This window comes from Puma concolor, chromosome A1, assembly GCF_028749965.1.
Source record: "Puma concolor isolate L17-30 chromosome A1, mPumCon1.1.hap2, whole genome shotgun sequence".
Lineage (NCBI taxonomy): Eukaryota > Metazoa > Chordata > Mammalia > Carnivora > Felidae > Puma > Puma concolor.
The window spans coordinates 126,765,278-126,787,365 of NC_141667.1; the positions used below are offsets into that span (position 1 = coordinate 126,765,278).

Consider the following 22,088-nt stretch of genomic DNA (forward strand, 5'->3'; position numbering starts at 1 on the left):
CCTAGGATACGTGTTGCTTTGACTTCCTCTAAGATGAAAGAAAAATTAAGAATGATGGGGTGCCCCTATGGTGCCACATATTTTCTTATTTAATCCTTGTAACAACCCTGTGAGGCAAAGATAGATAACCCTCTTTTTACAAGTTTGGGCCTTGAGGTTTATAGAGGTTTAGATTTATTGGGGAATAGGTGGCAGGGTCAGGATTCAAATCCAAGTCAGTCGGCCCCGAAGCACCTGCCTTCCACTATGCAGGCTGCCACCTTTAATACTCTCTGTTCTGTTTATCCATTGGCATTAGATACACTTATAAGTGGGCAAAGAGTAAAACTTAAATATATGAGCAAAACAAAACACCGAGGCAGTAGGCCAGCCCTCATCTCTTTCCAGAAGTTTCTGGAGGGAATGGAAGGTGTGAAGCAAGGATAAGAGAGGAGGCTCAGCATCCCAGCAGCCTAGCTCTGTCACTTCCCAGCCATCTAACACTAGGCAAGTACTCAACCTTTTTTTTCTTTAAGTTTAGTTATCTATTTTTTGAGAGAGCACAAGTAAGGGAGGGGCAGAAAGAAGGAGAGACAGAATCCAAAGCTGGCTCTGCACCATCAGCCCAGAGCCCAGTGCTGCACTCGAACTTAGGAACTGTGAGATCATGACCTCAGTTGAGACCAAGAGTCAGATGCTTAACTTACTGAGCCAGCGCAGAGCCCCACGCAGGGCTCCAACTTACAAAACCTTGAGTTCGTGACCTGAGCTGAAACCAGGAGTCAGACGCTTACCCGACTTGAGCCACCCAGGTGTCCCAGTACGCAACCTTTCTAAACCTCAGTCTTCTCATCTGATAAAAATAGCACCTGTCCTTATAGGATTGTTTGGGGGTATAATGAGATAATCCATATAAAGGCTGCATCTCTATGTGAGCGAATGCTAGCTGGTACTACAGCTGTTTTGACGGTCATGGATGCTCTTGGGAATAGCGGGAGAAGTTTCTATCCTCAAAAGCCCTTGTAAAGTCCTCAGCTTGTGACCCTGTTGACCACAGGTCGAAGGGGTCAGTGAAATGTTCTGTGACTCTCTGAACCTCAGTCCTTCTCAGGTGCTGAGGCATATACTTGCCAGCCCTTATGTGTGCCCTGCATTTTATACTTTGGATGGTACTACTGCCCCCTGGTGGCAGCATATCCTTCTTGAAGAAAAGGTTCCCCTAAGCAGCGGGACTGAAGGGGCCTGAGATCCCAGTCTCAGAATCCAACCTCCTACTGTCCTGTGGGAAACTGACCAAAGGTAGACATGGACATCTGGCCTCCAGCACAGGCTCACTTCCACAAGAAGGGCTATCTGTGGACCTGGGTTCCAGGGAAAATTAAAGAGGCCTTTGAGACCCCTGGTCACAACCTCAATCAGGTGTCCACAACTCAAACTTAAAGATGTTAGAAAATAGTTCTTGGGTCATTATGGCAAAGTACGGATTAGATCTGGAGAGGAAGGGGGTCAGAGGCAATGGGCATGAGCACTGTTGTGTGAGAATCCCCCTGCTGCTTTTAAAGGACTGCCTTTAGAACACCTCTGGAAGAGGTTGTCTCAGTAAACCTCAGTTGACCTTGAAACTTTGAAATAGTATAACCCTCTGGGGTTGGCTGATCTTGGTGGGGGAGGACGCAGGAAAGTCTTGGGCAGACCTGCACCAACAGTGACTTCTGGGGAAGGTGGTTTTGTTTGTTTGTTTTTGATAGCTAACATTTATTAGTCTTCATTAAATACTTTGAAATATTGTAGAGTGTAATGTTATATGTTAAAACTTTTTAGTTGTGATTATATATATATGTGTGTGTGTGTGTGTGTGTGTGTGTGTATAAAACATAAACTTCATCATTTTGACCAGTTTTAAGTGTACACTTCAGTGTGTTAATTGTATTCACCATGCTGCACAACCATCACATACCCATCCTTAAAACTTTCATATCACCCCAAATTGAAACTCTGTATGGTGAAGCATTAAATCTCTGGGAGAACTTCTCATTCAAGCTGAATGCACCTTTGGGAGAAGTAGCTGTTTATGCATTTCACCTTCCATCTGAGATTTGTAAGAGATCTTCTCTCTTCCTTTTTAATTTTTTTAACCGACCCTAAAAGCTTATGACTTGTCCCAACTTGGGTCAGTCCCTTAGTGTGGGTGGGGGGGATTAGGGAAAACTTCCCCCAAAATGGAGTGTTCCTGGGAATCACTTCTGGGGAAGGAGGTGCCCACTGGTGAGAGAGGCCCTGTCATACCAGTCCTTCTTTTCCTGCCAGCTCCAATGCTACCCATTAGTTGATGGCCTGGCCACATTTCCATTGATAGCTGCAGGTGAGACTCAGTCAGCCCTTGTGCATGACCAGCTTGAGGGCTGAGATAATTGAGATGGGGAGGCCATTCTCTTTCTTTGACTGGACTTGAGTGCCTCAGGGTCAGAACCCATTTCTTGTTCATCTTTTTCTTCCTGGAGTCCAGCACTGGGCTGTCCAACAATGAGACGTTCCATCATCGTTAGCTATTGAATCGAATTGATCTCTCCTGATAGCACCTAAATACTCCAGCAAAGAAAACATGAAGTGGCCTCTGAAGACCATACTACCCCTTACAGATAAGCCACATAGCAATTGACCCAGGCCACAGGACAGAGATTTGAGAATTGAGCACTTGCATGGTTTCACCCTTGGTGTTGCTCACAAAATATTTAGGCTTATACTTGCTGAGCATCTGCTTTGGCACATCGCTTTGGAGTATGTGAAGAAGCCATAGTTCCAGCTTGGATAGGGTCCAAGATGAGGTCTGTAGGTGGGACTTTGGTGCAGGACATTCTTTGTCCTCTAATATCACCATTCTTTATAGAGCACCTCATTGGCCAGTTTTGTCCCTGCAGCTTTCACTATAAGAAAATGAATAGGAGTTTTTCTTGACCGTCACTTTGTCATACTCCATGCTGCCAAACGTTGACCAATGGATTCTGCTCTCTTCCTTTTTCCCTCTCTCTCCTCTCAAATGTCTGACCATTTGCCCTAAACATTATAAAGCATTCATATTAGGAGGAATGTGGGATGCAGCCTTCAGCACAGCTAATTATCTTTGTTTTGCATAATTCCATTTAAGCCTGCAAACTAACATAACAAACACAACCACTGAGGTTGTATGTCTTTCTGTTTGATGCCAGAACTTAATAACTTCACCCCACTGTGTTCTTGAAATGCAGGAGGTGGGCACTAAGTTGTAAGTATGTGGTCTTTCTCTTGAGGTCTGAGATGATGTGGTGGGTGAATAAAAGAGTGTGGGAATACAAGAATGACTCAGGAGACAGTGTGGGAAATACAGCTGAAGTCTGCTCTTGGATCACCTGTGGGTTATTACCTCCAGACGGTTGAAGAAGAAGCTTTGATAAAGAATAACAACACCTGTAAGGACTTCCTCATCGAGGCCATGAAATACCACCTGCTTCCTCTGGATCAGAGGCTCTTGATTAAGAACCCAAGGACCAAGCCCAGGACTCCAGTCAGCCTGCCCAAGGTAAGCCCCAGCCCAGTCAGTGCCAGCTGTCAGGGCTGTGTTCTGGGAAAGTGGCCTTCCATTGCTGGCTCCAAGTCTTTCCTCACCTGTGGCTGCCTTGCTTCTTGGTTGCATTTACCAGCTAAGAGATGGAGTCTGCTGGTTCATTTTGAATCTGCTGGTACCTCTCTCTTGCAGGGTCTTCCTGTCCTAAGAATTTCAAGGTAACCTCCAGAGGCACCAGAGAGTTTTGAGAATAACTCCTTCGTCTCCTCTCCTTATTTGCTCTGGGTTCTATTTGTGTTGGAAGCAGAGGAATGGCTTTGTGTTTCTTGACTTAGTGATTTCTAGGCCATTATTTGAATTTGAATGGTCCTAGTCTGGCTCTTTTATCTCACCGTAGAGCCCTACAGAACAGTTAGGGCTGCCAGACCGGGTATTGGCTGCTTTGGTTCCTTGCAAGGCCCTGCCTCTCTCTGGTCCTCAGGTCTTTCATCTACAGAATGAAAGGTCCTGCACTGGCTGGTGTCTAAAGTCCATTCCAGGTTGGCCTTCCAGTAGGCCGTCTAGGATCCTAAAACGCTGACGTCTCAGGAAAGGTCCCAGCCAACCCAGGAGGAAAGGTGAGCAGAGAGGAGTGAGTTGTGTTGACTCAGCTACCGCACAGCCGGCAGCCCCAGGGCATTGTGTAGGCCTTTGCTTTGTCCTCCTCCTCCTCCTCTTTCTGTCTGGCTGCCCTACTCCTTGTCTGCTGCTTCCAGGAAGGGTTTCAGAGTGCTGGAGAAGCATGTTGTCCAAGACCAGATGTTGAGATTCTCCAGGGTCTGTGCTTCCTCTCCACTCTGTGTTGTGACCCTGGGTGATGGAGAGTTTAGTGGGTGCAGTGTGGATGAAGGTTATAAATCTCCCAGATAATAATACGAGTCACTGGCATTTGCTGAGTGCTGCTTCAGGGGCAAACAGTAAGCTGAAAGGTATCACAGTAGAGCTTTCTTAATCCCCTCAATAGCCCTGTACGGTAGAGGCAGGTATCCTAGCTGTACACAGAGGAAACGGAAGGTCAGAGAGATTAAGTGACTTGCCCAAGGTCAACACAGCCAGTGTAGTAGAGCCAGTGTTTGAATGGTGTCTTTCTCACCCTCCAAACCTGTTCTGTGAACCCACACCATCCTGCAGCTGGCTTCATCTTTGTAAACCTGAGTGTATGTACCTACTTGTCAGCTTCCTATCGCCCAGCGCATGTTAGAAGGTGCAGCCACCAGGCAAGGGCCTTGGTCTGGCTGGCCATTTGTCTTCCTGCGTGTTGATGCTTTGGTTTTATTTTATTGAAATATTGCACTGAAATGACTTCATATTTTTCAAAATGAAAATAACTTTGCTTTCTTCAGTTATAGAAATATGTGGTCATTGCAGACTGTTAAAAGGCTACTACATTTTTGAAATAAAGTAAAAATCACCTGAAATTCCTCCACTCAGGGGCAATCACTGCTGTTACCTTGGTGAATTTTCTCCCAGACATATCTCTGTGCACCTAGTCACAAATAGATAAAAAATGTATACTTTCAGATAAATGGAATCTTGTTCCACAGATTGAATATCATTTTTATCTCCTACTCAACAGACTACTTTCATCATTATCAGTATAGGTGAAACCAGCATTAAATTATAATAGGTACATGGAATTTAATTATGTTTATGTACCATTACTTATTTAACTGTCCTCTATTGATGGACCTTTTTATCATCTCCATTTTTTTTTCTATTACAAACATTTCTATGTAATTTATGACCTCTTGTTTTAGTTTGCATTTCTTGTAAGTGAGACTCTAATGTTGGTTTCATACGATTATGGCTTTTGTATTTCTTTTTTAGGGGAATTTTCTGTTCATGTACTTTGCCCATTTTTCTATTGGACTGTATGTTTTTAATTAATGGTGTTTTTTTTTTAATGTTAATTTATTTTGAAAGGGAGACAGAGAGTGCAATGAGCAGAGGAGGGGCAGAGAGAGAGAGAGAGAGAGAGAGAGAGCGAGCGAGTCCCAAGCAGGCTCTTTGCTATCAGCACAGAGCCCAGTGTGGGGCTTGATCTCAGGAACCATGAAATCATGACCTGAACCAAAACCAAGAGTTGGACACTTAACTGAATGAGCCTTCCAAGGGCTCCTATTAATGGTTTTTAAGGGCTGTTTTTAATTTAAAGGGATTAGGCTTTCATGTGTATTTCACATATTTTTTTCTTAGTTTGCAGTTTGCCTTTAAACTTAATTATAGCATTTTTTTGAATCCCCAAAAAACAGTTTTAAGTAGTTAAATTGGTATGTCTTTTGCTTTATAGCTTAGGTTTTACATCCTGCTTAGAAATGTTTTCTATACTCTCAGATTAAAGAAAAAAAGACTCCCATGTTTTCTCAAGTACTTTAACGATTTCTGTTTTACATTTGAATCTTTGATGCACTTAGAATTTATTTTAGTATAAGGAGAGAGGGTAGGAATCCAGCTTTATTCCTATTGCAAATGATGAGCCAGTTGCGCCAAAGTTGTTTTATTGAATAATCTCCCTTTCCCCCCATCAATCTGAATACCACCTTCATTATGATCTAAATTTACATAAGCTTGTCTATTGAGGTCTTGAGATTATTGATTCTAAGATGGACTGTTGTTTTACATGGAGGAGGCTTTCTGCATCCTGGGTTCCCAGCTGGCATTGTTGCATGTCTTTGTGGCTTTTCTCCTTGGAAAAGGAGGTTCTTATCCTATATGTTAACAAGTCACCAACATCTTTTGCTGGGGAGTGTGTTCTGGAACTAAGGCAATGGTGCAGAACTGGCCCAGTTTCTTTGTGTGGAAACCATACATAGTTACCTTTCCTTTTCTAGACTCCACATCGAGTTTTTACCACACACACCCACAAGAAGAGTTTTAAAAATCAAAGCCAAGTTTGTGTCTGAGTCCAAACTCTGCCTGCTGAGACCACCCCTCCCTTTTGACATAACAAATCTGTAATTGGTAACAGTCCACCCCTCTTTAATGAGACCACGGTTGTCCCACTGTCCTCTCTACTCCTTAGGAAACACTATTTTCAGAATGAAAATGGTTAGATTCTTGAGCACATAGAGTTCTGTGGGGAGCTAGAATCAAGACTTCTTGTGAATCTGTTGAAGGAATTTTAAAAAAGACATTGCTGCTCTTAACTTCATTGTTCCCCTAACTTTAATCCTTGAATGATTTAAGGTTACATTGTCCAACCTGCTTCTCAAACTCTACTCTGTCACCATTGTTTGGACACTTAAATTAGTGAGGGGAACCCCACTGTAGGTTTGAGGAGTGGGGTATGCTGAGGGAAACTATCACTTTGAGGATTATCAGAGGTAATTATCTCATTAAATCATCACAATATTAGGGGTGCACTTTTGATATCCCTCCTTTACTGAGTTTACTCAGAGAGGTTAAGTAACTTGCCCAGTTACACAGCTAGTAAGTGCAGAGCTGGGGTTTGAACCAAGGTCTGTTCCACTCCAAAGTCTATGTTTGTTCTTTTTTTTTTTTTTAATTTTTTTTTCAACGTTTATTTATTTTGGGGACAGAGAGAGACAGAGCATGAGCGGGGGAGGGGCAGAGAGAGAGGGAGACACAGAATCGGAAACAGGCTCCAGGCTCTGAGCCATCAGCCCAGAGCCTGATGCGGGGCTCGAACTCACGGACCGCGAGATTGTGACCTGGCTGAAGTTGGACGCTTAACCGACTGTGCCACCCAGGCGCCCCAATGTTTGTTCTTTTATACTAGATTGCCTCCCAGAGACAGGTTTTCAGCTTTTGGTGACAAAGTAAAAGTAAAGTAAAGTCTTATACCATCCCACTCATCTTATTAAGAGATGCATTTCCAATACATTTACTACTTTTTATTTTCAAATTAAGACTTTATATTTTTAGAGCTATTTTAGGTTCACAACAAAATTGAGGGTAAGGTACAGCAATTTTCCATATACCTTCTGCCCCTACACATGCAGTTCCCCCATCATCAACATCCCAAATTGTTTTCTTTTAAATTCAGTTTTACAGAGGTATTACAAATTATACACAATAAAATTCACTAGGGAGACAATTTGATGAATTTCGAGAAATGCATGTAGGCATTCACTAACATCCTAATCAAAATATGGAATATTTTAAGCACTCCACAAAGTTTCTTTGTGCTGCTCTCTAGTCAAGTCCCTTCTTGTACCCCCCCAGGCCTTGGCAACTAATGATGTGATTTCTGTCCCTCTAGCTTTGTCTTCTCTAGAATGTTATATAAATGACATCATGACATATGTAGCCTTTTGAGTTTTCCTTCTTTATCTTAGCATAATGCTTTTAAGATTTATCCACATTGTCGCATGTATAAAGAGTTTGTTCCTTTTTATTGCTGAGTAATATTCTATCACATGGACGTCCTATAATTTGTTTTTCCATTCACCATTTGATGGACATTTGGATGTCTACTTTTGGCTTTTACAAATAAAGCTATTTGAACATTCACTTACAGATCCTTGTTTGGACTTACATTTTAATTTCTCTTGGGTAAATACCTAGGAATAGGATTGCTGGTAAGTATATGTTTAAATTGATAAGAAATTGCTTATATTTAAATTTACAAGAAACTGTTTCTCAAGACATTCGAGACAACTGTTTTTCAAGCTGTACCATTATGCATTCCCATCTTAACCGTACTTATTATCTGTTTTAAACCATTTTAGCCACTGTAGTAGGTATGTGTGGTTTTAATTTGAATTTCTCTAAGGACTACTGATGTTGAGCATCTTTTCATGTGTTTATTTGCTGTCTATATATCTTCACTGGTGAAGTCTATTCAAATTTTTTCCCCTTTAAAAGAATTGGGTTATTTTATTCTTATTGAGTTGTAAGAATCCTGTATATATTGTGGATATGTCTTTTATCAAATCTGTATTTTGCAAGTATTTTCTCCCAAACTGTGCTTTGTCTTTTTTATTTTCTTAGCAGTATCTTTGGGAGAGTAGAAGTTTTAAATTTTGTTAAATTTTTTTCTGTTAAGATTCATGTATTTTGTGTTTTATCTAAAAAAAAAAATCTTTGCATAATCTATGATCACAAAGATTTTCTCCTATGATTTTTTTCCTAGAAATTTTAATGTTTTAGGTTTTACATTTGGGTCTATGATCTATTTTGAGATTGCTTTTTAATATGGTGTGTGAGATAAGGGTCAAGATTCATTTATTTGTACATGAATGTCCACAGCATTTATTGGAAATACTCTCTTTTATCCATTGAGTAGGTTTGACATCTCTGTTGTAAATAATTGGCTATTTGTGTGTTGGTGTATATCTGGACCCTATTCTGTTCCTGTTATCTGTTTATCTGTTTTTACACTGATACCATGTTGCCTTGACCACTAACTTAGTAGTAAGTCTTGAAATCAGGTAGTGTGAGTCCTCCAGTTTTGTTTTTCAAAGTTGTGTTGTCTATTCTAGGTCCTTTGCATGTTCATTTATCATTTAGAATCAGCTTGACTGTTTCTACAAAAAAGACTTTGATAAAGATTGTGCTAAATTTTTAGAATCAATTAGGGGGAATTCACATATTAACAATAAAGTAGTTCTCCCTTATCCCTGGGGGATACATTCCAAGTCCCTCCATGCATGGCTGAATCTGCAGATCAGATTATACCGAACCCTATATATACTATTTTCTTCCTATAGGTACACACTTACAATAAAGTTTAATTTATAAATTAGGCACAGTAAGAGATTAACAGCAATAACTAGTGGTAAAATAGAAAAATGGTAACAATATCCTGTAATAAAAGTTATATAAATGTGGTTTCTTTGTCTCTCAAAATATCTTAATGTACTGACTCACCCTTCCTCTTGTGATGATGAGGGATGATAAAATGCCTACAAGATGAGATGAAGGGAAGGGAGTGATGTAGGCTACTATTGAGCTTCTGACTATACATCTGAAGGAGGATCGTCTGCTTCTGGACCAAGGTTGATCATAGGTAACTGAAACTGCAGAAAGCAAAACTGTAGATGGTGGGAGAAGACTACTGTACTAAATCTTCTGACCCATGAACACAGTATATATCTCCACTTATTTTTGTCTTCTTAAAAAAATTTTTTTTAACATTTATTTATTTTTGAGAGACAGAGAGAGACAGAACATGAGCATGGGAGGGGCAGAGAGAGGGGGAGACACAGAATCTGAAGCAGGCTCCAGGCTCTGAGCTGTTAGCATAGAGCCCGACATGGGGCTGGAACCCACAAACTGCAAGATCATGACCCAAGCTGAAGTTGGACGCCCAACCTCCTGAGCCACCCAAGTGCCCCTACTTTTGTCTTCTTTAATTTCTCTTAGCAACATTTTGTAGTTCTCAATGTATGATTCTTACAGATCTTTTGTCAGATTTATTCCTAGATATTTCATAGTTTTTGATGCTCTTATAAATGTTTTTTTAAGTCTAATTTCTAACAGTTTATTGCTACTATATAGAAATACAATTGATGAGAAAGGTTATTTAATGGAGGAGAGGTCCTTCATTGGCTTCTGAAAAACAGGGGCAGTAATTCCAGAAGATAACCATGTTCCCTGGGTTCACACTTTAGGGAAGTATTCAGGGTTCTCTTTTTTTTTTTTTTTTTTTTTTAATTTTTTTTTTTCAACGTTTATTTATTTTTGGGACAGAGAGAGACAGAGCATGAACGGGCGAGGGGCAGAGAGAGAGGGAGACACAGAATCGGAAACAGGCTCCAGGCTCTGAGCCATCAGCCCAGAGCCCGACGCGGGGCTCAAACTCACGGACCGCGAGATCGTGACCTGGCTGAAGTCGGACGCTTAACCGACTGCGCCACCCAGGCGCCCCTTCAGGGTTCTCTTTAAGAGTGTTACTCCTTCACGAAACTATAGGTACCATGATAGCATGTGTTATTTATCTCTGTTCTTGGCACATAGCCTGGAGTCTAACAAAGGGTGGACAATAGTAAAACGTTTCATGAATGAAAGATACATATGTGTGTATGTGTGTGTGTGTATATATATATATATATATATATATATAAAAGATTGTATTTTTAATTTTTTGAAGTTTATTTATTTTGAGAGAGAGAGAGAGAGAGCAGAAAAGTAAGTGCATGTGAGTGGGGAAGGGGCAAAGAGAGACAGAGAGGGAGAATCCCAAGTAGGCTCCACACTCAGTGCAGAGCCCAGTGTGGGGCCCAATCCCATGACTGTGAAATCACGACCTAAGCCAGTATCAAGAGTCAGATGCATGGGATGTCTGGATGGCTCAGTTGGTTAAGTGTCTGACCTTGGCTGAGGTCATGATCTCTCAGTCCATGAGTTCGAGCCCCGCATCAGGCTGTCTGCTGACAGCTTAGGATTCTGTGTCTGTCTCTCTTTCTGTTCCTCTTCTGCTCACATGGTCTTTCTCTCTCTCTCAAAAATAAATAAACATTAAAAAAAAAAAAAGAGTCATGGGGCGCCTGGGTGGCGCAGTCGGTTAAGCGTCCGACTTCAGCCAGGTCACGATCTCGCGGTCCGTGAGTTCGAGCCCCGCGTCAGGCTCTGGGCTGATGGCTCAGAACCTGGAGCCTGTTTCCGATTCTGTGTCTCCCTCTCTCTGCCCCTCCCCTGTTCATGCTCTGTCTCTCTCTGTCCCAAAAATAAATAAACGTTGAAAAAAAAAAAAAAAGAGTCAGATGCTTAACTGATTGAGCCACCCCAGTGTCCCAGGTTTTATTTAAAAGTAATCCCTACACCCAGCTTGGGGCTCGAACTTACAACCCTGAGATCAAGAGTTGCACACTCTACTGATTAAGCCAGACAGGCACCCTGAAGGAGGTATATTTTTTAAAGAAATAACCTCATGGAGATTTAGTATTGATCATTTCTATCAACCCTAGTTGTTTTCCAATACTGTCCACATCCATACATGTGTTTTTGCATGAATGCAGTGAGGATTTATCCCCTGCTTCATATTCTCCTTTGATCACTAATGAGATTGACTCTAGGACATGTGGTTCAGCCCACAGGTCCAGTATTGAATGAATCTGGTTGTTGTTCTGGGAGTTTAGATTGGTTTTGAAGTATTGAGATAAAAAAATAGCACCAGTAATAAACTAATAAACCATCATGCATGCATTTACTCATCAATTTATTAATTCACTCATTCAACACACTTGCATTGAGAAGTCACTAACTGCCAGGCACAGGGCTTGGTGCTAGAGCCACAAAGCCTCAGATGAATTGGTCCCTTCCTCATAGTGCTCCATATTCAGGGGAAGAGAGACAGATGTAAAAGGACAATTACAATGGACCATGTAAGTGCCACACTGGAGGTATGGGTAGGACAGTCTGGGAGCATGGAGAGGGGTGAGGGATTAGGGAAAACTTTCTTCAGGAGCTGACCCCTGAGCTGAGCCCAAGTCAAATGGATATCGTCTGTGAGAGGGAACATCCAGAAATTGGTTTAAATAACTGCAGGAGAGGACTGGCCCCCAGCCTCCGATGTGTTTTGTCCTTCCCTGGGTCATTGTTCTTATCACCAAAGGCATTCATGATGACACAAGAATGATTGTATAAATACACTTTCCTTATGTTTCAGGCAAAGCACTTTATGTACAGTATATTATCCTCATAACAACCCTGGAAGTTCTAATGTTGGAGAAGACTCCATGTTGGAGATTCAGTGAGATTGAATGACCCCAGGGTTTCACAGCCAAGTGGCAGCATGAAGGTTTGGATCTGGGTCTGGCCGACTCAAAACCTGTACTTTTTGACCAGTGTACAACACTAACTCCACAGTGATGATAATAGGAGATAATGATAACTTCCCTAATGTGAGCACTCAGAATGTGCCAATCACTGGGCTAAGTGATGTACATTTATTGTCTCCTAGGATTTACATCTTAATTATCCCCATTTTACACATGAGAAATTAGATTTTGGGTTATGTCACCTACTCATTATGTACTAAGTTATCCATTTCTGTGTTACAAATTACCTAATCTTGGTGGCTTAACACAATAAAGGTTTATTATCTTAATGTTCCCGTGGGCAGGAGTTCCAGAGTGTCTCTGCTGGGTCATCCTGGCCCAGGGCCTCTTGTAAATTTGTAGTTGAGCTCTCAGTTAGGGCTGCAGCCATCTCCAGGCTTATTTGGCAGGGGGAAGGTTGCAGGGTGGGGGATCTGATTCTAAGTTCACTGTCATGGTGAGTTTCTTTCATCAGGCAAGAAGCTTCTACAAGTTTCTACAAGCTTCTTTACCCTCTCAGCCTCTCCCTAAGTTGCCCAAGTGTCCTCATGATATGGCAACTAGTTTCCCCCAGGGTGAGTGGTTCTACAGCAAGACAATGAGAGAACATGCTCAAGACAGAAACTGTAGTCTTTTTATAACCTGTTCTCCAAATGATATCCCATCACTTTGGCTGTATTTTATCTGCTGGGTGCAGGTCAGTAAGTCCAGCCCACGCTCAAGGGAAGGGGAATCAAATACCATCTCTTGAATGAAGGACTATTAAATAATTTGTTACACACCTTTAAATCCCAGCTAGCAAATAGTAGACCTGAGATTCAAACACAGGATGATTGGTACTAGACCCTGTGCTTTTAACTGTTCTATTATATGGCTTCCATATTTCATAAAAGCATTTTTGCTGGGTACTGTGTGGAAAGAAGATAGAAATATGTAAGTGGCCAAATAAGTGGAGGAAGAAAAATAAGGAGATAATTGGACTACAGGAACAGCTGCAGGAATTGCAAGGGCAGGCTGGTCTGGGCTTTCATGAATTCAGTCCAGATAGGCTTCCTGACAGAGCAGTCTTTGAGAAACAAAGTGGTAGAGAGAGATTTGCCCTGTTTTCATCAGTTCTCAACAGCAAACCTGTTTGCCAGTCAAGCTCCCTCCCTGAAAGAACTAGGGCTCTGCCTTGAGATAGCTGTAGAGGCGAATGAGGGTGTTTTTTCCTGGGCCACATATGCACAAATCATACTGACACATTCAAGCTGGAACAGCTAATAGCATCATCTGGGCTCCCACACATGCACCGCCCAGTCCTTCCCCAAGGCTGGGTTGCCATGGACAACCAGAGGCTGTCTCCCAGTTGCTCAAAACACTCCTACGTTACCCTGTTCCACAGATGGCAGCAGAGAAATGAGGTCCCAGCAAGATGCAAATGAGCCTTTGGAGATGTACTGAGCCTGGCACTTTGCACTGTCATTTCAGTTCAAGTGACATCTCTATTCAGCAATTTTAAAATGACACTGAAAAGCCATTTGGGCCAGAAGTAGGCGGCTTCCTCCCTAGTTGGGCTGTCCAGTAGATGGTGTTGGAGAAAAGGCTATTGACAGGGTGGGTAGGATGACTTCTCACCTGGGCCAGGCTCCTGGATCGGCACTGCTCCTATTCCATCTTGATCCTTCAGATGGACTCAGGCCACACCTAGAAAACACCCTGGGGCCCTCAAAAAGTCCCATCATCACCCTGGAATTAGTGGTGTTCACTCTTCTCTTTACAGATCATGTAAGTGTCCTTTTCTACCATTTATTAGGAGTCTGTTTTTTAACAACTGTTTTAAACAATAGTAATGATGTTGGTGTTGATCAAATACTAGAAGCTAACATTTAGTATATACGATTTACCAAGCTGTGTGCTAAGTGCTTTATGACATTTAAGGCTCCTGGCCTCCACGAGAGAAACATCCTATTATCTTGATGTTACAGGTAATGGCAGTGAGGTTTGGCAAGGTTAAATGTCTTGCCCATGGTCACACAGCTATTTAGTGACTGGGCTGCTATTTGAGCCCAGATGTGCCTGACTCCAAAGTCCATATTCTCACTCCTGTCTTCCCTGGGTCTTGCTCTCACATTCCTGGTTCTCCAACTCCCATTGTCTCTGCGCTTTGGCTGTCGGTCCTTGCCTAGAGCATCTGTTGCTCAGGAACCTGCGGGGACAAGTCTTCTGCCTCGACCTCGACATGCTCCTCGGAAGAATTGGTGTTAGCCCTGCGGCCCCACGCACCAGGGTAAGAGAGAGTCTCGCTTCCTGCCCTGGCCCGAGGGACCGACTGGCTGGGCCTGCCTTCTGCCCAGCTCACCGGTCATGGAAGAGAGTTTGGACACACACTCCACTCTTGCCTGATGACAACAGTGTACAGAGCCCACATTGTTCCTATCACCCTACTGGAGAGTCTGATGACTTAGAGGTTAGGATCCTGACTCACAAGTGAGCCAGAAGTCTCTGCTCTGTTCACCTGCTGTACCTCTCCCTGGCTAGTCTTGGGTACCTCCTGGTTCTCACACAGAGTGGTTGTCATACTCTGTGAGGAGTGACTAACATGTCTTCGCTGCTCCAGTCATGCTGCTAGAGTCAGAATCCTCCGTGGGAGGAGATAGTCTTATATATTTATTTAAAAACCATCTCGCTAGGCTGGGAGTGAACTTTCCTTCCTAAGGAATCATCAGGTAGTCTTTCCATGGTCTCACTAAGCTCCCTAAAATAAATGGCCATTTGGACTTTCCACAATGACAGTGTTTTCCTTGGGAGTTATCCAACAGCCATGCCGTCCATGGTTGAGTCTGGCTTACCTGTATTCTGTCAACCAGAACTCTCCATCCACCAGAACTTCTGTAGCCTTCAACACGGTGGCAGATGAGACTTGGGGTTAGGACCGTGCAGTGCCCTGCAAGACTCCCGAGTACACTGTTGTCCTTCAACATGATTACATTTTATTTGGTCTAGCATAATTGTTAGCCTGGAACCAGTTCTTTATTGTGATTCCCATATGATCCCTGGTAGATCTTCCTCAGGGTTACCTTAAAAGATACATGTTAAAAATAGCAATTGTTAAATAAGCCGATTTGCTTCAGTAATTTCTATTATAGACATTACAAATCTTTTGGACTTAGAGGTGTTGGAGAAAGAAAGAAATATGCTCGTTGAGCATTGTGGGGCTGAGTTTTTCTGGAAATGTAAAATAAGGGCTTGTAGGAGAGAATCGTTTAAATGTCTTCATGCCCTGACATCTTATGATCTTCCTAAGTAGCTAGAGGTTTATAATTTTAGAGATGTAATACGTGTAGACTTGGGGAATACTCATTTTTGTCTAATTGGTTGCTAGGATCAGGTATCTATGGAAACAACCATCCATTAGTATTCAAGATAGGAAATTTATTTCTTTTACTCAGCATGATCACACAACGAGTATAGTGTTCCTTGTATGGTGGCCTCTTGCAAAGCCTGCCATAGGAAGTGGCTTTCTTAGGCCTGTGAAAGAAGCTGAAAGTGCATCTCCTCCTGCCTTGAGCCATCTCTGCATTTTCAGAAACCAGTGGTCCTGCTCCACACAAGCTCATAATTACTCTTCCCAAATTATTGTATGAGGTTTAATGTTCACAGTCGTCCCTCAACGGTGGCTTTATGAGCTCAAAGGGAAGTTCGTTTTGAAAACCTTGTCCTGTATTCCTGTTGTTTTTCTACTCAGGTTTTACCTTAGCATTGGAATTTTTGCGTTTGTATAGTAATGCTTCTGTGTAACTACGACAATTCTTAAGATATAAGTGCTCGTTTTTTCTCCAATATGAATGTACCTCCCTACTCCTGGTGTAAGATTGTTTCTGGGGCATGGTGAGGTTCCTCAAAAGCTTCGCCTTTTTTTTTTTTAACAGAGAAAACCTGATAACTTGTACAAAGAATAAACTGTCTTTCTTCTGGTGGTTGAGTCAAAAGATGGAAAAAGCTCCCTTTTTCTCTATTTATTTTTTGCTTCTCAAATTGTAATCTGGTGGCCAACATGTATTAATCCCAGCAAGTGACATTCTGGATTGTGTATTTTCTTTGATTTAACCGTGTATTTTTTTAAAATTTGGTTTCTTACGTATGCTCCTTGCCATTCATTCATTTCTTATCCCAAATAAATATCTGAGTCCTACTTTTACCTGGCACCAGAAGGCCCTGAGGTTATCTTGGTGACTGAGGCAGATAGATTTTTTTCCCCACCAAGGCTCACCATCCAGGCAGGGAGACGAGGTCACTAGGAGGTTAGAACACAGTGTGGGCCAGTTTTAATGAGAGAAAACAGGGCATGTGTGATCTCAGAGAAGGGACATTAACTCAGATTTGAGATCAGAGAGGTCCTTTTGAAGGAGGTGACATGTAAACTGAGACCTAAAAAATAAGCATGTGTTAGAGCAGAGGGATCAGGAATGGGGGAGAATGTTTCAAGGAGAGGGAATGGAAGGCGTTGAGTGCCTGAGGTCACTGTAAAAAGAAAATTAAAACCTGGTTTTATTCTCACCCAGTCCCCAGAACCAGATTTCATGGAAAATCGTTGCAGTATTGTGCCTTCATTTTAGCTTTACCAACTCAAAACTGGAAGGACGGTACATGTCCTAGGCATGTTTAAGAATGCACGGCGAGTCCCTGGGCCCTGGAGGAATAAGGTGGACATTGTCTGAAGCTTGCCAAAAGGCTGTGTTCCTTAACTGCCCCTTAAACTTGTCATGGATGCCTATCTAAGCAAAGAATTACAGATGGGAAGTAATGTCAAATTCAGGTTTTCTCTGAAGAGGGCTGCTCTTGATACAGAGCAGTGGACCCTTTGGGCTGTGTCATGGAGAGCCAAATGTAGAATGTTATTTCCAGAAGCAGTAGCAGCAACTCTAATCTTGCACTGGGTGTCTTGGGTTCCTTTGGAATGTTCCAGAAGTCAGAACTGAGTTCTGAGTTTTTGAACATTGGTTACCCACATTTGACCACAGATAGCTGTGACCACCCACATGGGCAGTGGGTGGCCTGGATGTGGAATCTTGGGACATAAATGATTGATGAGCAATAGCAGTCAGCGCTGGTTCTGCCTCCTCGTGTGATAGATGTTTTGGAACAGAAGCACCAGCATCAACCAGGAACTTGTTATGCACAGTCTCTGTCCTACTCCAGACCTGCTGAATCAGCAATTCTGGCAGGGTTGAGGAGGGGGCCTAGCATTTTGTGTTTTAACAACCCTCAAGGTGATTGAAGTTTGAGAACCACTGGAGTACATAATACAAGCTACAGGTAATGAGAATGTCCTGTGATTCCTATTGATTGGCTGCCTGTGACTCCCACCCCTTCCACGCCATGTAAGAAGACCTCTTAGAATAGCCATGAGAGTGATGTTGTTATGGAGACAACCATGAACTTGTACCAGTTTATTAAAACATATGTACGATTGTTAACTTTGCTACATGTGACCAAAGTCACAATAGGGATACCACAATTAAATGCTCCAGTTCTAATACTATAGCTGGAGCAGTGGCTTTTTTTTTTTTTTTTCCTTTCCTGACTATACCCCATACTAACAAATCTGTTTAAATTGTGATCCGGGAGACACATACACATGTGTATAAGCATACCAACTGTTTCATGAAATAACACCCTTCCTATATTTTCTGTGCTGCTCTATTAAAAGTATGTTGGTTGCAATCCATAAAATTCATCTCCTGACTCACCAATGAAACGTGACCTGCAGACGTAGTGAGCTGTCTTTGCGTGGACCTTGTGTCTGGAGCAGGAGAGGGGTGGGACTGCCTTCACCTCTCCATCAGGTAGACTTGGTTTTCGGTCTCTGTTCTTCCACTTGCAGTTGTGTGACCTTGGGCAATTTGTTTATGTTCTCTGAGCTTTAATTTCCTTATTTGTCAATATGGAAAACATCTACCTCACAGAGTTAACATGAGTAAATGACCAGGCATTTCACACAGTGACCAGCAGTGGTAGCTACTACCTTACTTGTGGAGATGGTATTGTTAGCACGATTTTTCAGAACATCATCAGTTAAATACATTTCTCTGGGAACTACCCCAAAGCAGTCTTTCACAATTTTGTCCCAGACTACAATGAATAAGTGCCCCCCTGTAGTCTGTGTATTCAGAAATATTTTTGAAGTAATTTTACCTTAAACATGCATCCAAGTTCTGCCCTCTATTCCAAAAATATATTCAAGTTTATATATGTATTTTGGAATATTTTGTTTTGATAAAAGAATTGAGTCCCCTGGCTCAAATCCTTGAGGGCATTGAGATTGTAGATGTCCTGAGTGGCTACATGTACCACCAACGTAGCCCTGAGCACAAGTCTTTGGGAAGGGTAGACCTTACAATTTTGTTTGTTAGGACTGACTGTGCAAGAAAAGTCTATCTGTTGGTGATTGTGGGTAGCATCTTCATGTATGTAACTCTGTCATCAACGGGCATGGCAGATCATTCGTGAACCCTGGGCAGTTGGTATGTGGAAGTGCCAGGGATTGATCATTCATGAATCCACATGTTGTGGAGACCCAGCCAATGTCTGTTTGTCTTTCTGGAGGTCATGATTGTGGTTGGTGGCCAGGCACCCAAGGCGATCCGCAGTGTGGAATGCTACGATTTTGAAGAGGACCGGTGGGACCAGATAGCTGAGCTTCCCTCCAGGAGATGCAGAGCAGGTAAGCAGCCTGCCTTTCCCCAGTCTGTCTCTGCTTACTGCTGGCAATCCTGAATTGCTCCTTGTTTCCACAAACGTGTGCATTACAGACTCTCTTCCTTTCCATTCCCCACTTGCCCAATATCTGGCTACCCCTTCTGAGGTAGTTGCTATGTGCTTAGGGACTTGAAGCTAGTACCAGTATTCGCTTGAATCAAACACCCTTGGAAAAGCATATATGAATAGAAATCCAGTGAGTCCCTCAATGACTTCCTATTCTGTAAAGTTGGAGATCACTTTCTGTGGAGAATTATTCATGTGACTGCCTGGCCCCCGCACTATCACTCATCAGCACGAGTGATCAGCCGCCTGAGATGACCTCGATGCCTTGGTTTCCTGTGCCTCAGGTGTGGTGTTCATGGCTGGTCATGTGTATGCTGTGGGTGGATTTAACGGCTCACTGCGCGTGCGGACAGTGGATGTGTATGATGGTGTGAAGGACCAGTGGACGTCCATCGCCAGCATGCAGGAGCGCCGGAGCACTCTGGGTGCAGCCGTGCTCAATGACCTGCTCTACGCCGTGGGGGGCTTTGATGGAAGCACTGGTAGGTCTGGGATGTGGTCCCCACTCCTCCTAGACTGGGACATGCCCTCAGTGCAACCCTGGTTTGCTCAGCCAGTTCTTGGGTCAGCCTTCTGTCCATCCACAGCTACCTCAACAGCACACTCCTCCTTCTTCATCTCCTACCTTGTTTGCCAGAGCCAGGCCTTTCTACACATGGAATATGTAACTGCCCACATGGGTGGTATCATTTCCAGGATTCTAGGAAGGCTCCTGCACTCAAATGAGGCCTTTTTCTCCTTTCTGTTGTTTGGGAACCCATTTTTGTAAAAAGATGAGACGTAGAAAGAGAGCATGCTCAGCTGGAGGGCATCTCAGGACTGTCAGAGCCCTCTTCTGGATGGACACGGAAGCTGTGGAAGAGACCTGGCTCAGGCCACGCAGTCTTTATCCATTGTCCTTTCTACTGCCCCACGAAGCTTTGTCAGACTGTGCCACCACAGGTGCGTTCCATTGCTCCTGGCTTCTGTGTTGCTTCAGAGCTCAAATCAGAAACTACTAGTAGACATGAACTTGGAGAGATTATCTCACCTTTCCTGTACCTCCAGGTGGATGTCTCTATAGACAGTAACTCTGTTAACACTGAAATGCCCCCAGGGATGTGAAAAACAGTATTTTTTACTTCTCTGAATTTTCATTTGTGTCCTTACCAATTGGTAACCTTTCCAATTCTTCTCTTTGCCTCTCTCATAATATTTTAGGGTCTATAGCCCCTTGAGAGGCTGCCTCTAGTGGGTAGGATCTGAGAATAAAGACAAAAAAAGAGAGTGGGGCATTGTTTCTTCTAGAAATTGCTTTTGGTTGTGAGTAGAAAAACCTCACTAAACTGTGGCTTAAACAAATGAGAGATCTTGTTTTACCCATGAAGGAAGACGTCCCGGAGTTGGCAGTTGCTAACTTCATCTACTTGCTCAAGAATATTGGGGCCAAGGTTCTTTAAACATCTCTTGGCTGTACCCTCCTGATCATAAGATGGCTGTGACAGCTCCAGCCAGCACATTTGTGTTCCAGGTAGCATCAAGCAGGTTGGTGTAGAAAAACAAAGGCTATTTCAGAAATGCCCATCAGATTTCTTCTTAGGCCTTCTTGACTGAGTCACCCCTAATGGTTGTGGGACGCTAAGTTCTCAGCTTTCTAGCTTCTTAGATAGAGGAAGAAAAGAGAAAAGAACATGTTCAAGTGAGGCAACCTCAGGTTTTTTACTCCATTCAGTAGATGTAATGATTTACATTTGCAGGGCAGTTCTGTTGTATCCCCATGTCTGCTTGTGACCCACCGTGAGTCAGGCCTTTGTGGTCCTCTCAGGTAGACACACTGAGGACATGTATCAGTGAGGTGCCCCAGGCTGCATGGCAAGGTAGAGGTGGTACTCAGCCATATCCCCCGGTTTCAGACCCTTCCCCCAGCCTCACACCAGATGAGTCCTCACCTCTCCTCATGAGTTAAAATCTTACAAGTCTCTGGTCTCCCAGGCCTAGCATCGGTGGAAGCCTATAGCTACAAGACCAACGAGTGGTTCTTCGTGGCCCCAATGAACACACGGCGGAGCAGCGTGGGTGTGGGTGTCGTGGAGGGTAAGGAATACCAGTGGGCGGCGGCCCGTCCCTGCCCCAGCCCACAGGTCTTGTCCCAGCACCCTGGCTCTATTCCTCCCATCACTGCTCTGAGTCAGGTTCAGGGATCCTGATGGAACAGATGAAGAAAGTTAAGGCACAGATGGGTGCAGCTATTGGCTCATGCTAGCAGGTGGCCAGGTGTATTGGGGGGAGTAAGTGGAGCCTAAGGGGAGACACCAGCCTGTTGCTTTGGCTACTTATCAACAGTTGTGTTATAGGTTGAGGAATCTAGAGTCAACATAGAATGTAGGAGTATAATGTGGTGGGGTGAGGGTTCATTTTATTTAATTAGTTTGGTCCTCCTATTTATATGTTGAACATTAACACATTAACAGAGCCTCGAGTGAGGTGGGCATGTTTTCCCAGGTCTGATTACTGTCACTGCAGGACAGGTTGGTGGCAGAGTCCTGCTCAAGTCAGGAAAGGTGTGTGGGGTGAAGCAGGTGAGAGTAGTGAGATCCGGGGCCCAGTTAGGGCTCTGTAGTTTATAAATGGCTCTTTTATATATAAATTTTGTTCCCAAAATCCTTTTGGAGGAGATAGACAGGGCTTAGATTTTCTCCATTCTCCTCATGGGGAAATGAAGTGCCAGAGGGGCAAGTGATATGCCCAACGTTAGTAAATAGCACAGCTGGTCCTTGAGCCTGGGTCTTCTGACTCCTAACTCCGTGCTCTTTCCATTGTGCTACACTCTTTCAGACCATTAGCAAATGCTGATAGGGATTTTATAAATATGTGTGAATTCACTGTATTAAAGCATAGAGTATTATTTGGAAAAAAAAATGGTATACTTTATAGGATGACACTGATTCATTAATCTCTCCTGAAGTGGGAATGTAGCTGGAATATATGCATTTAGACATGTAGGCAGGCATTCTCTCTCT

The 22,088-nt window shown here is 43.1% G+C and overlaps 1 protein-coding gene across 17 annotated transcripts in view; it reads left to right on the forward strand.

Annotated features, from left to right (window-relative positions):
- The window catches only part of KLHL3 (kelch like family member 3), a 279,397-nt gene that overhangs the window by 243,484 nt on the left and 13,825 nt on the right, over nucleotides 1-22,088 (forward strand). For 16 of the 17 annotated variants that reach the window (XM_086703327.1, XM_086703314.1, XM_086703304.1 and 13 more), the window contains 4 exons: nucleotides 3,386-3,535; nucleotides 18,871-18,988; nucleotides 19,374-19,571; nucleotides 21,061-21,162. In XM_086703327.1, coding sequence (XP_086559453.1) covers nucleotides 3,386-3,535; nucleotides 18,871-18,988; nucleotides 19,374-19,571; nucleotides 21,061-21,162 — 568 coding nt within the window. The remainder of the gene's footprint in view (nucleotides 1-3,385; nucleotides 3,536-18,870; nucleotides 18,989-19,373; nucleotides 19,572-21,060; nucleotides 21,163-22,088) is intronic. The other variant, XM_086703339.1, reaches the window with a different exon arrangement.